The 17,449-nt window shown below is 45.3% G+C and overlaps 1 protein-coding gene across 1 annotated transcript in view; it reads right to left on the reverse strand.

Annotated features, from left to right (window-relative positions):
• LOC126473299 (neprilysin-1-like) overlaps nt 1-17,449 on the reverse strand; it is a 548,467-nt gene that overhangs the window by 29,988 nt on the left and 501,030 nt on the right. The window contains exon 10 of the mRNA XM_050100269.1: nt 3,532-3,694. Coding sequence (XP_049956226.1) covers nt 3,532-3,694 — 163 coding nt within the window. The remainder of the gene's footprint in view (nt 1-3,531; nt 3,695-17,449) is intronic.

The raw sequence follows: 17,449 nt of genomic DNA on the forward strand, positions 1-17,449 counted from the left end.
GTATAGTGGGCATGCGGGAGGCCGGGTGGACGTACCGCCGAATTGCTCAACACGTGGGGCGTGAGATCTCCACAGTACATCGATGTTGTCGCCAGTGGTCGGCGGAAGGTGCACGTGCCCGTCGACCTGGGACCGGACCGCAGCGACGCACGGATGCACGCCAAGACCGTAGGATCCTACGCAGTGCCGTAGGGGACCGCACCGCCACTTCCCAGCAAATTAGGGACACTGTTGCTCCGGGGTATCGGCGAGGACCATTCGCAACCGTCTCCATGAAGCTGGGCTACGGTCCCGCACACCGTTAGGCCGTCTTCCACTCACGCCCCAACATCGTGCAGCCTGCCTCCAGTGGTGTCGCGACAGGCGTGAATGGAGGGACGAATGGAGACGTGTCGTCTTCAGCGATGAGAGTCGCTTGTGCCTTGGTGCCAATGATGGTCGTATGTGTGTTTGGCGCCGTGCAGGTGAGCGCCACAATCAGGACTGCATACGACCGAGGCACACAGGGCCAACACCCGGCATCATGGTGTGGGGAGCGATCTCCTACACTGGCCGTACACCACTGGTGATCGTCGAGGGGACACTGAATAGTGCACGGTACATCCAAACCGTCATCGAACCCATCGTTCTACCATTCCTAGACCGGCAAGGGAACTTGCTGTTCCAACAGGACAATGCACGTCCTCATGTATCCCGTGCCACCCAACGTGCTCTAGAAGGCGTAAGTCAACTACCCTGGCCAGCAAGATCTCCGGATCTGTCCCCCATTGAGCATGTTTGGGACTGGATGAAGCGTCGTCTCACGCGGTCTGCACGTCCAGCACGAACGCTGGTTCAACTGAGGCGCCAGGTGGAAATGGCATGGCAAGCCGCTCCACAGGACTACATCCAGCATCTCTAGGATCGTCTCCATGGGAGAATAGCAGCCTGCATTGCTGCGAAAGGTGGATATACACTGTACTATTGCCTACATTATGCATGCTCTTTTGCCCGTGTCTATGTGCCTGTGGTTCTGTCAGTGTGATCATGTGATGTATCTGACCCCAGGAATGTGTCAATAAAGTTTCCCCTTCCTGGGACAATGAATTCACGGTGTTCTTATTTCAGTTTCCAGGAGTGTACTTTATGAATGGTGAATTATTTCTTCCATACCCGTAGCTCACGTATCAAGGTCTATCTCTGGATGTACAGGGATCTCGTAAACAAGTCTCCTTATGAAGCTTCACAACTAATCGTCTAAAGCAGTCAAATCCCATAATGTTAGTGAGGAATCAGGCTTTACCTGAATAACGCGTCGAGATGTTGTCGAACGGAGACCTTAAAATGGGCTGCCGCGCCATCGTGTTGCAAGCACTTCACTTCAAGAATGTTTCATGGCACATATATTTCTTGCAGAAAAATCAGGTATCTACACGGAAGAGCAAAAGAAGCTGGTACACCTGCCTAATATAGTGTAGGGCCCCCGTGAACACGCAGTAGTACCGTAACACTACGTGGTCTGGACTCGACTAATATCTGAAGTAGTGTTGGAGACAACTGACACCATGAATCCTGCAGGGATGTCCATTAATCCGTAAGAGTACGAGTGGATGGAGATCTCCTCTGAACAGCACGATGCAAAGCATTCCAGACATGCTCAATAATGTTCATGTCTGGGGAGTTTAGTGGCCAGCTGAACGGTTTAAAACTCAGAAGAGTGTTCCTCGAGCAACTCTGTAGCAATTCTGGACGTGTGGGGTGTCGCATTGTACTGCCGGAATTGCCCAATTCCGTCGGAATGCACAATGGACATGAATGGATGCAGCTGATCTAACAGGATGTTCACGTACGTGTCACCAGTCACTCGTATCTAAACTCATCAGGGGTCCCATACCACTCCGACTGCGTATGCTCCACACCTTTAGGGAGCCTCCACCAGATTGTACAGTCTCCTGCTGATGTGCAGCGTCCATGGATTCATGAGGTTGTCTCCATACCCAAACATGTCCATCCACTAAATATAATTTGAAACGAGACTCGTCCGACCAGGCAACATGTTTCCAGTCATCAGCAGTCCAATGTCGGTGTCGACGGGGTCAGGCGAGGCGTAAAGCTTTGTGCCATACTGTCATCAAGTGTACTCGAGTGGGCCTTCGGCTCCGAAAGCCCATATCGGTGATGTTTCGTTGAATGGTTCGCACGCTGATATTTATTGATGCCCCCGCACTGAAATCTGCAGCATATTGCGGAGGGGTTGCACTTCTGTCACGTTGAACGATTCTCTTCAGCTGTCGTTTGTGCCGTTCTTGTAGGACCTTTTTCCGGCCACTGTGATGTCGAAGATTTGACGTTTTACCGGATTCCTGATATTCACGGTACACTCGTGAAATGGTCGCATGGGAAGATATCCACTTCATCGCTACCTCGGATATACTGTGTCCCATATTTCGTGCGCCGATTATAACAGCACGTTCAAACTCACTAACTCACTTAAATCTTGATAAACTACCATTGTAGAAGCAGTAGCCGATCTAACAACTGAGCCAGACACTTGTTGTCTTGCATCCAAATGGCTCTGAGCACTATGGGACTTAACTTCTGAGGTCATCAGTCCCCTGGAACTTAGAACTACCTAAACCTAACTAACCTAAGGACATCACACACATCCATGCCCGAGGCAGGATTCGTACGTGCGACCGTTGCGGTCGCGCGGTTCCAGACTGTAGCGCCTAGAACCACTCTACCACTCCGGCCGGCTTTTAGAGGCATTGCCGACCTCAGCGCCGTATTCTGCCTGTTTACATATTTTTGTATTTGAATAGGCATGCCTATACTAGTTTCTTTGGTGCTTCAGTGTATGATACGTTAGGAGAGGTGTAAGGTGAAACTTCCTGGCAGATTAGAACTGTGTGCCGGACCGAGACTCGAACTCGGGACCTTTGCCTTCCGCGGGCAAGTGCTCTACCATGTGAGGTACCCAAGCACGACTCACGCCCCGTCCTCACAGCTCCACTTCTGCCAGTACCTCGTCTCCTACCTTCCAAACTTTACAGAAGCTCACCTGCGAACCTAGCAGAACTAGCACTCCTGAAAGAAAGGATATTGCGGAGACATGGCTTAGCCACAGCCTGGGGGATATTTCCAGAATGAAATTTTAACTCTGCAGCGGAGTGTGCGCTGATATGAAACTTGTAAGGTGTCTGTTCCACTCAAACCAGCATCAAGGATGTCTCCTTATAAATAGAGGACGTTATGTGACGTCAATGTGAGTGTATCATGTAAATATTCAATGGGGTTAGCATGTCGTGCAGAAAAACAACGTTATAAACAAAAGTATTACGGCGAGAGTTGAAAAGTGAGTCGATTTGTTTGTGACAATGTGTATTGGTCTGGTTGTAATACTGCTCTCCGTACGACTGATCTGGGATCACGGTGCATTATTTCATCTCAGTAATGTCTGACACGTTACAAACTACATCCCAAAAAGAGCTTTGTCACAGGTGCTTCCCAGCTGATGGAGATTACCAGGAAGGAGGAGAGAGTGCCACTTACCTATATCGTTCTTGTTGGGGTTGTAGAAGGCGTTGACGACGGCGGGCTCAGTGGACCACTTGTCCTTGTTGACGGGCTGGCGCAGCTTCTGCAGGTTGTGGTAGGCGTCGTACCGCAGCACGTTCAGGATGTTCACCAGGAACTGGTCCTCCGTCACGTTCAGCTGCAGAAAGACATTGCTGTGCATTTAAAGTAAAATACGGCTTCAGTCTGGAGGGCAGAATGGGCTGTTCGATTTCCGACCCCCTAAACAGCGCAGCCAATATCAGCCAAATAAGTGGCGATCAGGTACTGGGGCATAGAGGAGCCCAGTACCTGGGAGGGCATTTCCGAGATTAGAGCACGGTCCGATTACACCTGTCTACTTTGAACCATCATGTCATATTTCAAGTAAACAGCATAGTTTTATGTAAGTTTCTAAGACAACCGCAGACAATATTTAATGACAGGCTGATTACATCCTTGAAAGTGGCGAACACAAGTTACGAGGGTCAGTCAAAAAGTAATGCCTCCTATTTTTTTTTCTACGTTTAATTGTCAGGAAATTTAAATGCAATTACATAGGTTGAAAACCACAACATTGAGGATCATTTTGTCATTTTTCAATGTAATCTCCGCCCATTTCTACAGTTTTGGTCCATCTTTGAACAAGGGCATGTATCCCAGCACGGTAAAAATCACAGCTCTGCTTCCTAAGCCATTGACGCACGGATGTTTTGACGGCCTCCTCATCTTCAAAATGAATCCCACGATGAGCTTCTTTTAGTGGCCCGAACAGATGGAAGTCTGATGGTGCCAGGTCAGGGCTGTATGGGGGATGAGGCAAAACTTCCCATCCAATTTTGACAATCTCGTCAGAGGTGTGACGACTGGTGTGTGGTCTTGCATTGTCATGCAAAAGAAGAACATCTGCCATTGATTTTGTTGGGCGAACTCGCTGAAGACGTGCTTTAAGTTTGTTGAGGGTTGTGACGTATTGAACAGAATTTATTGTGCATCCCTGCTCCAAAAAATCAACCAGAATCACACCCTCTGTATCCCAGAAAACTGTTGCCATAACTTTCCCTGCCGATCGCACAGTTTTGAATTTTTTCTTCCTCGGCGAGCTTGTGTGACGCCACTCCATTGACTGCCTCTTTGATTCGGGTTCAAAAAAATGCACCCATGTTTCGTCCCCGGTCACAATTTTTTTCAGAAACTCATCTCCCTCCAAACGGAAGCGCTGCAAGTGTTGGGAGGCTATTGTTTTCCTTGCCTCTTTATTCTGATCGGTTAACATTCTTGGAACCCACCGTGCACAAACTTTTGAGTACCCCAATTGTTTAATAATCGTGATCACACTGCCTTTACTAAGAGAAATAATGCGACACACTTCATCTGCAGTCACCCGACGGTCACCACGAATGATGTCATCAACTTGCTGAATGTTGTGTGGAGTCACTGCGCTCACCGGCCTGCCGCTCCGCTTTTCGTCAGTCAACGGTGTTTGCCCTTCAGCTACCTTACAACGACGAACCCATCGTCTAACAGTGCTGACATCCACTGTCACAACACCATACACCTTCTTCAGTCTTTCATGAATGCGTATGGGCGTTTCACCTTCTGCATTCAAGAATTCAATCACACAACGCTGTCTCAAACGAACATCGATGTCGGCCATCTTACAAACTTCTGCTGTGCTGCCACCTGTTGACACAGAAAGTTACTACTGCAGTGGATTGCAGAAGAAGGTTTGAGGAATGGCGCCAAATTCAAATTTTTCACTTAACTTAATTTCTTTAAGTAGAAAAAAAATGGGAGGCATTACTTTTTGACCGACCCTCGTAAATCATTACGATCGAAAACAAACATAAGAAACACCTGAAACATGTCAGTCAGCTAATGAAACGAAACTAACGTGATAACATTGTGAAAAAATGGGATTTGGGGTGGGTCCAAACTGAAAAAAAGACAGTGAAACAAATATCATATCAAAGTGATCAAAACATCTAAAAAATCGCGCACAATAATTCCCTTAGAATAAATCAAAAGAAAAAAAATACAGAAAACTCAAAATTGGAATCGAATATTTCGATTAATAAAATGAATATATCGATACCAGACATTCCACCATAAAACAAGACACTCGAAAACTGGCGCATCTCAAAGTGTCCAGAAAGGACAAAGAAAATTCAAAATCACACAACTGGAATCAAATATTTCGCTTTACCTGTACATCTATCTAGCTAAAACGCACACACTGATAGACCTATATTCCTTCCACCAAATGAAACTAAACAAAGCCATACTTGAAAACCCTGTTTTCAAAGAGAATTCCATTGAAGAACAAACTACAATCTCACAATAAATAAAGGCGATTACACTTACGGACTACAGACAACTCCAAATTAATCAAGGTTGGCCACAAAACATGCACATACATAGTGTGTAACCATTCACAAGCACACACACACACACACACACACACACACACACACACACACACACACACACACACACACACACACACACTATTCCATCTATCTATCTATTGCTTGAGCCTTGTCCCACAGTTACGCAGGGTCAGCCATCGTTAATCGGATGTGGCATGGTAATGGTGAAGGGGTGGCCAGATGCCCTTCCTGCTGCCACCCCATATCCCCAGGACGGAATTAGTGTACCCAAACTGTCCGCATCAACTGTAATCCATGGAATAGTGTGAAAGTGTTCAGATGTCTGCGACCCGTGGAACTGAGGCGGAATATGGGGACCAGCCCGGCAGTCACGCAGCGGGATGTGGAAAACCACCTAAAAACCACATCCAGGCTGGCCGGCAAATCGGCCCTCGTCGTTAATCCGCTGGGCGGATTCGATCCGGGGCCGGCGCGCCTACCCGAGTCCAGGAAGCAGCACATTAGCGCTCTCGGCTACCCTGGCAGGTCAAGCATACACACACACACACACACACACACACACACACACACACACACACACACACACACACACACTCTGAGGTGACAAAAGCCAAGGGATGATTTCTAATATCGTGTCGGATCTCCTTTTGCCCGGAGTAGTTCTGCAACTCGATGTGGCATGGACTCAACAAGTCTTTGAAAATCCCGTGCAGACATACGCACCCATTCTGTCTCTACAGTCGTCCATAATTGCGAGAGTGTTGGTGCTGCAAAACGTCGTGCACGAACTGGTGTCTTGATCATGTCCCATAAACGTTCGAAGGGATTCATGTCAGGATGGTCAGATTTTTCGCTCGTATTGTCCAGAATGTTCTTTAACGAATTACGAACAATTGTGGCCCGATGATATGGCATTGTCGTTGGGGAATATGAAGTCCATAAATAGCTGCAAATGGTCTTCAACTTTAAAAAAAAAAACTGAAACATGGACGTGAAAATGGTAACAGATGTGCAACTGAGTGAAAAAAACTGTCACCACAGCGTAATTATAATAATGATGCTTCATCTTTATGTAAGGACAGATATATTTCCGACAAATGCTGCCTTACAATTTACAATTCTTCCACTTGTATCTGTTTAATCACCAGTAAATAATTTTCTTTGTATTCAAACAATGATCTCCACCATTATAAACATGTACATGAATCTATAAACATCTGAGGATGGTCACAAGCCCGAAACCAGTCGTGTAACGAATACATAATCTTTTATTGTGACTAGTACCGGAAATTTTTCTACATCCTAGGCCATAATAATGCCTAACTTACCTTTCGAACTCCTCTCGTATTTTCGTTTAGCTGTTGCCTAACCCTATTTGACCCTGTGGCGAGGATTTATAGGTGCTGTGTACAAGCATGACACCTTCTAACAGAAACCACTTTTTGTGGTACAGGGTTCTCTTCCTGCCACCTATTTATGTCGCTGCCAAGGTCGCTGAGGTCGCTGAGGTCGAAGTAGAGTGTGGTTGTGAAGTTATCTGGACACGTTTAACAGGGCTAGGAGAAATAAAGTTAACTGTTGGGTGTTATTACCGGCCACCAGGTTCCAGCGTGACAGTTCTCGAATAATTCAAAGGGAGTCTACATTCTGTATCGCAGAAGTACCCGGATCATGCTATATTAGTCGGAGGCCCCTTCAACCTACCTAGTATAGACTGGGGTGTCTATGGATTCATTACAGGTGGTACAGACAAGCCGTCGTGTGACTCGCTTTTGAACACATTGTCCGAAAACTGTCTTGAGCAACTAAATCGACAGCCAACGCGTAATGGAAATATTTTGGATCTGGTAGCCACGAACAGACCAGACCTCATCGACGGTGTCAGTGTTGAGATAGGGATTAGCGATCATGATGTTGTCATTACGACTATGGTTACGAAAGTTAAAACGTCGGTCAAGAAGGCTAGGAGAGTATTCTTACTAGAAAGAGCAGATAAGCAGTTGTTAGCATCCCACTTAGTAAATGAATCGACTTCATTTACTTCCGGTACGATGGACGTGGAAGAATTATGGGCAAATTTTAAACACACTGTAAATCACGCATTGGACAAGTATGTGCCGAAAAAGTGGTTTACGGACGGAAAAGACCCACAGTGGTATAACAGCGCAATTCGGAGAATGCTCAGGAAGCAAAGGCAGTTGCATTCGCAGTACAAGAAAGATCGGGAAAATGAGGACAGGAAAAAGTTAGTAGAGATTCGTGCTGCAGTAAAAAGAGCGATGCGCGAAGCATTCAACCACCACCACCGTCATACCTTAGCAAAAGATCTAGCTGAAAACCCAAGGAAATTCTGGTCTTACGTAAAATCGGTAAGCGGGTCGAAGGCTTCCATCCAGTCACTCACTGATCAGGTTGGCCTGGCAACGGAAGACAGCAAAACGAAAGCTGAAAATTTAAAATTAGCATTTGAGAAATCTTTCACGCAGGAGGATCGTACAAACATACCATCGTTTGAGTCTCGTACAGATTCCCGTATGGAGGACAAAGTGATAGACATCCCTGGGGTTCTGAAGCAGCTGAATGGGTTGAAAATAAATAAATCGCCAGGTCCTGATGGGATTCCAATTCGGTATTACAGAGAGTAGTCTACTGCATTGGCTCCTTACTTAGCTTGCATTTATCGCGAATCTCTTGCCCAGCGTAAAGTCTCGAGCGACTGGAAAAAAGAGCAGGTGACGCCTGTATATAAGAAGGGTAGGAGGACGGATCCTCAAAATTACAGACCAATATACTTAACATCGGTTTGTTGCAGGATTCTCGAACGTATTCTCAGTTCGAACATAATGAATTTCCTTGAGACAGAGAAGTTGCTGTCCATGCATCAGCACGACTTTAGAAAACATCGCTCCTGCGAAACGCAGATCGCCCTTTTTTCACATGATATCTTGCGAACCATGGATGAAGGGTATCAGACGGATGCCATATTCATTGACTTCCGGAAAGCGTTTGACTCGGTGCCCCACTGCAGACTCCTAACTAAGGTACGAGCATATGGGATTGGTTCCCAAGTATGTGACTGGCAAGAAAACCTCTTAAGTAATAGAACCTAGTACGTTGTCCTCGATGGTGAGTGTTCATCGGAGGTGAGGGTATCATCTGGAGTGCCCCAGGGAAGTGTGGTAGGTCCGCTGTTGTTTTCTATCTACATAAATGATCTTTTGGATAGGGTGGATAGCAATGTGCGGCTGTCTGCTCATGATGCTGCGGTGTACGAGAAGGTGTCGTCGTTGAGTGACTGTAGGAGGATACAAGATCACTTGGACAGGATTTGTGATTGGTGTATAGAATGGCAGCTAACTCTAAATATAGATAAATGTAAATTAATGCAGATGAATAGGAAAAAGAAACCTGTCTTGTCTGAATACTCCATTAGTAGTGTAGCGCTTGACACAGTCACGTCGATTAAATACTTGGGCGTAACATTGCAGAGCGATATGAAGTGGGACAAGCATGTAATGGCAGTTGTGGGGAAGACGTATGGTCGTCTTCGGTTCATTGGTAGAATTTTGGGAAGATCATCTGTAAAGCAAACTGCTTATAGAACGCTGGTGCGACCTATTCTTGAGTACTGCTCGAGCGTTTGGGATCTCTATCAGGTCGGATTGAGGGAGGACATAAGAGCAATTCAGAGGCGGGCTGCTAGATTTGTTACTGGTAGTTTTGATCATCACGCGAGTGTTACGGAAATGCTTCAGGAACTTGGGTGGGAGTCTCTACAGGATAGGAGGCGTTCTTTTCGTGAATCGCTACTGAGGAAATTGAGAGAACCAGCATTTGAGGCTGACTGCAGTACAATTTTACTGCCGTCAACTTACATTTCGTGGAAAGACCACAAAGAGAAGATAAGAGATATTAGGGCTCGTACAGAGGCAAATAGGCAGTCATTTTTCCCTCGTTCTGTTTGGGAGTGGAACAGGGAGAGAAGATGCTAGTTGTGGTACGAGGTACCCTCCGCCACGCACCGTATGGTGGATTGCGGAGTATGTATGTAGATGTAGCTGTAGATGTAGATGTATTTGGCAAATACTATACTGTGACAATATGTTCCACACCAAAAGATGAAGCACTAGTGCCGGCCGCTGTGACCGAGCGGTTCTAGGCAATTCAGTCCTGCTGGTATGGTCGCAGGTTCGAATCCTGCCTCGGGCATGGATGTGTGTGATGTCCTTAACTTAGTAAGGCTTAAGTAGTTCTAACTCTAGGGAACTAATGACCTGAGATGTTAAGTCCCATAGTGCTTAGAGCCATTTGAAGCACTAGTGCATTTTAGAATATCTGTGTATGTGAGCAGCAGAGTAAAGGTGGTATCTTTCATGACATGTACAGTATATCTACATGTAGTGTACGAATTGGGTTATTCGTAAAGGGAGTTATAGTTCAGATAACTACAGGAGTTTGTGTATACTACAACAGGCGTGTTCGGAATAGGAAAATATAATCATCGACACCTGTGTCTGATTTTAGGAACTATTTACAAAGATGTTAGAGACAGTGCTGCAATATGACAGACAAGTTATAAAATTTTCTAGGCGTGTTAAAACAGGCCATGAGGAGCCTCAGTACAAGCAATGCAATGGCGAGGCTTACAGGGCGAGTTAGTGGCGTAGTAGGAAGAGTCCACACAGAGCACCGTGAACGGTAGGTGTGTAGTCGGCAGGGAATGCGTAGGACAGCATTAGTAGTGGGGGTTGCCAGTAGTTGCTGTAGGGAAAATTCCGAGCGCTGAAGCGGAGGTGCCATTTTAAACTGAAACCTACGCTCATATTTTTTGGAAATACGAGGGTGGTTCAAAAAGTAATGCCCCACATTTTTTAAAGAGCCACTAATATACATGGACCAACGTCCTTGCTGGTGCTTCACATTTGATGTTTATTCTGTGCGCCAGTGAAGTTTCGAACTGTTCTGGCAGGTGCCAGAGCCATAGTACAGCGTCAAAATAGCATCCACGTACGATCACTTTACAAGCAGCGTGCTGTTATTGAATTCTTGTGTGCAGAAGAAGAAACCGTGGTGAACATCCATAAACGTTTGTGTGCAGTGTATGGCGATGCTGCAGTTGATAGGAGTACAGTTGGGCAATGGCTAAAGAAAGTTACAGCTTCAGAAAATGCAGAAACAGAGCTCCATGATCAGCCTCGCTCCGGGCGTCCTGTCACAGTCATTGCTCCAGACATGCTGAATCGTGCGGATGCCATTATCCGCGCCGACCAGCGCATCACAAATCGACAATTGTCTCTACTGTTGTCAGTCAGCATTGGAAGTGCATCTGCAGTGATCGAGACTCTCGGATATTGAAATAGGTGCACACGATGGATTCCACGAATGGTCAGAGCGGACCACAAGATTCAAAGAAAGGCCATTTCATCTGAATTTTTGGAGTGTTTTGAGACTGATAGAGAGGCCCTTCTGTCACGGATTGTTACGGGGGACACAATCTGGGTGCACCACTTTGCACCAGAAACAAAAAAAAGGCAGTCCATGGAGTGGCATCATCCTCATTCACCACAAAAGAAGAAATTTAAGACTCTCCTCCTCCCTCCTCTGCTGGAAAAGTCATGGTGACAGTCTTCTGGTATTGTTATGGCGTCATTCTCGTGGATGGGATGCCAAGAGGGTCAACCGTCAATTCAGAGGCATACGTGAATACTCTGAATAAACTCAAGAACCGTTCTCGACGTGTTAAATCGGAAAAGACGCCAGCATAAATCTTGCTCCAACACGATAATGCACGCCCACACTCAATTCGAGAACCCGGGAACACATCACCAAATTGGGTTGAACATCATTGCCTCATCCACCCTATAGTCGAGACCTTGGACTTCCACCTCTTTGGGCGGCTTAAAGATTCTCTATGGGGAACACACTTGAAGATGACGAAAGCGTCAGTCATGCAGTGAAAACATGGCTACGCCTACAGGACAAGAGCTTTTACCAGCAGGGAATACATTCTCTCCCACAACGTTAGTGAACAACCATGTAACGTAATGGAGACTGCGTAGAAAAATAGGACACGCACAAGACATGTTGATGTATACTGTCACCAATAAATATGTTCTGAGAAAGAAATGTGGGGCATTACTTACTGAACGACCCTCGTATTAAGTGGAGACCCTCCACATCCATACTTGCATGGTCACCATTCAAAAAGATCCACTGTCACCTCTGCTATGTTTAGCATCGAAAAAGAATTCCACTGAAAATGTAACAAAAGCAGCGATTTATTTTCGTCTGGCTTGTTAATCATTTGCAACTTTTGGAGAAGCGTCATGAGTGGCGAATTTTGAGTAAACTCTACATGTTTCTCTTGTTGCCATGTTAAAATTTGCTTCTTTTGCCATAACACAGCGGAGTTTGCACAGTGGTGCCTCAGTAACACGTTGTGCAGACGCAATTGCGACAGAATATAGAAACAGTGGTTTATTAAGTTTATTAAGTGAGAAATTGGGGAAAAGTAAGGTCAATACCTTATGAAAAAGCTGATCCTTGATACAAATTAAACGTCTAAGTTTTCACTTACGTTGGTCCAAAACCCATAGCATTTCTCGTTTCACCGGATGGCAGTCTGTGCGTCTAGATTCTGTCATCGCCAACTGGCCGAAAGGTGGCAAATACTAACAGCCTCCCCTTCCGAACAAAATAACAAACTTGCCCAGCGCTTTGGACGCAAATTGGTCACTGCGCATCAGCCACTGCATCCTGCATGTACTCTAATACAATGGACTCGCATTCGGAAGGATATGTTGAAATTCCCACCTGACCATCCAGGTTTAGGTTTTCTCAGGATTAGCCTTAGACACGTAAGACGAATACCTGCTTCCTTCCTTAGAAAAGGATACGGCCGATTTTCTGTCCGATTCTTTTTCAATTTGAGCTTGTGAACCATCTCCAATGACACATCGTCGTCGGATGGGACTTCTGCTGTGATGAAAGGTGCAGATGTGAAGGCGTTACGATGTGCTTGGCACACAATACGCCGATCCTCCATGGTGGTGGTCAGACGTGGATGAGTGTAACCCTGACGACGGATATGTCCCATGCAGCCCAACATCGGGCCCCACAAATCTGGGTGAGGCACTATTCAACCAGCCGACCAAATGGAGACCCACAATCTTTTAAACTCTGTCAGCTGCTGGTCACGCTGTTTTCCAAGACTACCTGGCATGTCAGTGTCTTTCACAGTGATCACTCAGCATCTGACACTGCTCATGACTGTTATATGCCATACGAGGTCCACTAACAACATTAAACAAGAACAACACTAATGCACTCCAGTGGCCGATCTACCTGTTACACAGAAGTAACATACGTGTTGATGGTGTGTACGTATTCGAAGCTACATTACCATCCGACCATGTCTTCTGGATGCTTCACTTTTTCTTTGTCAGGCAGTATATTTCGAGTCGCTGATGATGTATTAAAAAAAATAAAGACAAAAAAACGCGTTATGCCATGGTGAAATCGGCTTTTTCAGTTGCACATACATCTACATAGATACTCTGCAAGACACCGTGCGGTGCGTGGCGGAGGGTACACTTAACCACTACTAGTCATTTCCTTTCCTGTTCCACTCGCAAATAGAGCGAGGGAAAAACGACTGTCTATAGCCTCCGTATGAGCCCTAATTTCTCGTATCTTATCTTCTTGCTCCTTAGAAGCAATGTATGTTGGCAGCAGTAGAATCGATCGACAGTCAGCTTCAAATGCCGGTTCTCTAAATTTTCTCAAATATGTTTCTCGAAATGAACGTCGCCTTTCCTCCAGGATTCTCATTTGTGTTCTCGAAAATCTCCGTAACGCTTACGTGTTGTTAGACCCTACCAATAACAAATCTAGCAGCCAGCCTCTGAATTGCTTCGATGTCTTCCTTCAATGCAATCTGATACGGATCCCAAACATTCGAGCAGTATTCACGAAAATGTCGCACCAGCATCCTATATGCGGTCTCCTTTACAGGTGAAGCCAGTCTTTCCTAAAATTCTCCCCGTGAACCGAAGTCAACGATTCGCCTTCCTTGCCACAGTTCTCACATGGTCATTCCATTTCATATCGCTTTGCCCAGATATTTATACGTTCTTACTGTGTCAAGCAGGACACTAGTAATACTGTATCCGAACATGGACATAACTTGCAATTTATCAACATAAGACTAAAAACTGTTTTATGATAAGTTAAAGGAAGTTATTTTGACATGTGGCTTAGAATTTCGTCTTCATTCCCATTTAGAAGCTATGAAAATATTAGGCTCTATGGAATTGCCTGACCTTTCGAAGGGATAATGGCTTGATTAATAGGACTGCAACCGAAGCGAGAGAAAGAATTTCCAATTGCATCGGTGTGCCTGCATACAGAGAGAGCTCCAGCGCAAACGATGGTAATGAGAAGGGCCGAGGCTTTGGTCTGAATAGCGGGGCTTCTTCTCGTCTGAGACCCGGAATGAGGCCACTCCAGAACGAGAGCGGCTTTTGTGAGGCGGGGATCGCGAGCTCTTCTTCATTTTCTGGATTTGAAGACTTCCTGCTCTATCAGCGCATTCTAGTCTCTCTTACTTAGCGTAGGGCGGGGAGAACGTCTTTACATTTCGATTTAAAAGTGGGCGAATATACTTGCAAAATTTTCAGAATTTTTAAGTAATTGTGTGTTTTGGATATCATTATTTCCTGTTTGAATTGTCCAAAATAATTAAAGACACATTATGCATTTATACCAAGACGCTGCCATTTTTAAGCGTTATTCAAGAGTTGTACTGACAGGCGATAAGTTTATTTCGGCTGCATAGTCATTTTCAAGCGATCTTCAATTACATACACAATTTTTACGTTATGTATCTAATTCGTTTCGTAACAGTATGCCGAGTACTTACTTCCGCTATTACTGTATACAATTTTTACGTTATGTATGTAATTCGTTTCGTAAGAATATGCCGAGTACTTACTTCCGCTATTACTGTATACAATTTTTACGTTATGTATGTAATTCGTTTCGTAACAATATGCTGAGTACAGTATTCTGAGTGCTTACTTCCGCATGTCATCGTTGACGTTGCAGCTTTCAATTATTTTTGCGTATTGTATTTGTAGTGCTGACTCAGTTGATTTTGTTTATATATACAGGTTGTTACAAAAAGGTACGGCCAAACTTTCAGGAAACATTCCTCACACACAAATAAAGAAAAGATGTTATGTGGACATGTGTCCGAAACGCTTAGTTTCCGTGTTAGAGCTCATTTTAGTTTCATTCCAGCGTGATCAAATTGTAAATTTTCACAATCAACATGTGTGGGCTGACGAGAATCCGCACGCAATTGTGGAATCACGTCATCAACACAGATTTTCTGTTAACGTTTGGGCAGGCATTGTTGGCAATGTCTTGATTGGGCCCCATGTTCTTCCACCTACGCTCAATGGAGCACGTTATCGTGATTTCATACGGGATACTCTACCTGCGATGCTAGAACATGTGCCTTTACAAGTACGACACAACATGTAGTTCATGCACGAAGCAGCTCCTGCACATTTCAGTCGAAGTGTTCGTACGCTTCTCAACAACAGATTCGGTGACCGGTGGATTGGTAGAGGCGGACCAATTCCATTGCCTCCACGCTCTCCTGACCTCAACCCTCTTGACTTTCATTTATGGGGGCATTTGAAAGCTCTTGTGTACGCAAATCCGGTACCCACTGTAGAGACTCTTCGTGCTCGTATTGTGGACGGCTGTGATACAATACGCCGTTCTCCAGGGCTGCATCAGCGCATCAGGGATTCCATGCGACGGAGGGTGGATGCATGTATCCTCACTAACGAAGGACATTTTGAACATTTCCTGTAACAAAGTGTTGGAAGTCACGCTGGTACGTTCTGTTGCTGTGTGTTTCCATTCCATGATTAACGTGATTTGAAGAGAAGTAATAAAATGAGCTCTAACATGGAAAGTAAGCGTTTCCGGACATATGTCCACATAACATATTTTCTTTCTTTGTGTGTGAGGAATGTTTCCTGAAAGTTTTGCCGTACCTTTTTGTAACACCCTGTATATAGGTATTATATGTAGTGTTTTCACTGTGTGGTCCTGTTTGGTCCTGTTTCACCCATATAGAATTTTTCACAGCCGTTACAACTGATTTTATATATACCTGGGTACGTGTATATTGATGATTTTGTTTTACTGGAATGGATTTGTGTTTTCATGTTCTGTACGGTACGATATGCAAATCCATTCCAGTAAAAATAAAACCTGTCGAAGTGGCCGCTGTGGTTTCTGGTCCTACGCTCCCATGTATTTGTTTGACGTGGATGTGAAACCCCTCCCAATGACTGACTGGTCCGACCGCCAACCATTTATGTTCCCATAATTATTTGGTGGCACCTGAAGACGAAGCTTTACGCATCGAAACCGGTCGTGCAATAAATTTAGAAATTATTGTCAACTGAAGCGGATTTTTATTCTATAAATATGTTCGTTAGTTGCGGATGTTCATTTGATCATATATTGTGTGACTAGAGACCTATCACGGTTTTGCACAGGTAGCAATAAGTATCTATGGCCACGCGACTTATCTTACATAGCGGTAATTCTCTTTATGGACCACAGCTTGAATTTACGATTAAAATCCAGACTATAGTGCTCGGTAACTGAACATCATCATTATCGGATATACACTGAAAAGTCAAAGAAACTTGTATATCTACCTAATGTCGTGTAGGGCCCCCGCTAGTGCGCAGAAGTGCCGCAAAACGAAGTGGCATGAACTCGAATACTGTCTCAAGTAGTGCTGGAGGGAACTGACACCACGAATCCTGCAGGGCTGTCCATAAATCCGTAACAATACGAGGGGGTGGAGATCTCTTCTGAACGACGTTATGTGAACTCTTCTGAACAGCACGTTGCAAGGCATCCGAGATATGCTCAATAGTGTTCATGTCTGGGGAGTTTGGTGGTCAGCGGAAGTGTTTAAACTGAAAAGTGTGTTCCTGGAGCCAGTCTGTAGCAATTCTAGACGTGAGGTGTCGCATTGTCCTGCTGGAATTGCCCAAGTCCGTCAGAATGCACAATGGATATAAATGGATGCAGATGATCAGACAGTAGCCAGCGGAACTGTTTAAACTCACAAGAGTGTTTTGGAGCTACTCTGTAGCAATTCTGGTCGTGAGGGGTGACGAATTGTCCTGCTGCATGCACCATGGACATGAATGGATGCAGGTGATGAGACATGATGATTACGTACGTGTCACCTGTCAGAATCATATCTAGACGTATCAGGCGTCCCATACCACTCCAACAGCACACGAAACACACCATTACAGAGCCTCCACCAACTTGAACAGTCCCCTGCTGGCATGCGGGGTCAACGGACTCACACGATGTTGTCTCCATACCCGTACACTTTCATGCGTTCGATACAATTTGTGACGGGACTCGTCCGACCGGGCAACATGTTTCCAGTCATCAACAGTCCAATGTCGGTGTCG

The sequence above is a fragment of the Schistocerca serialis genome, chromosome 4, assembly GCF_023864345.2.
Source record: "Schistocerca serialis cubense isolate TAMUIC-IGC-003099 chromosome 4, iqSchSeri2.2, whole genome shotgun sequence".
In the NCBI taxonomy this organism is placed as follows: domain Eukaryota; kingdom Metazoa; phylum Arthropoda; class Insecta; order Orthoptera; family Acrididae; genus Schistocerca; species Schistocerca serialis.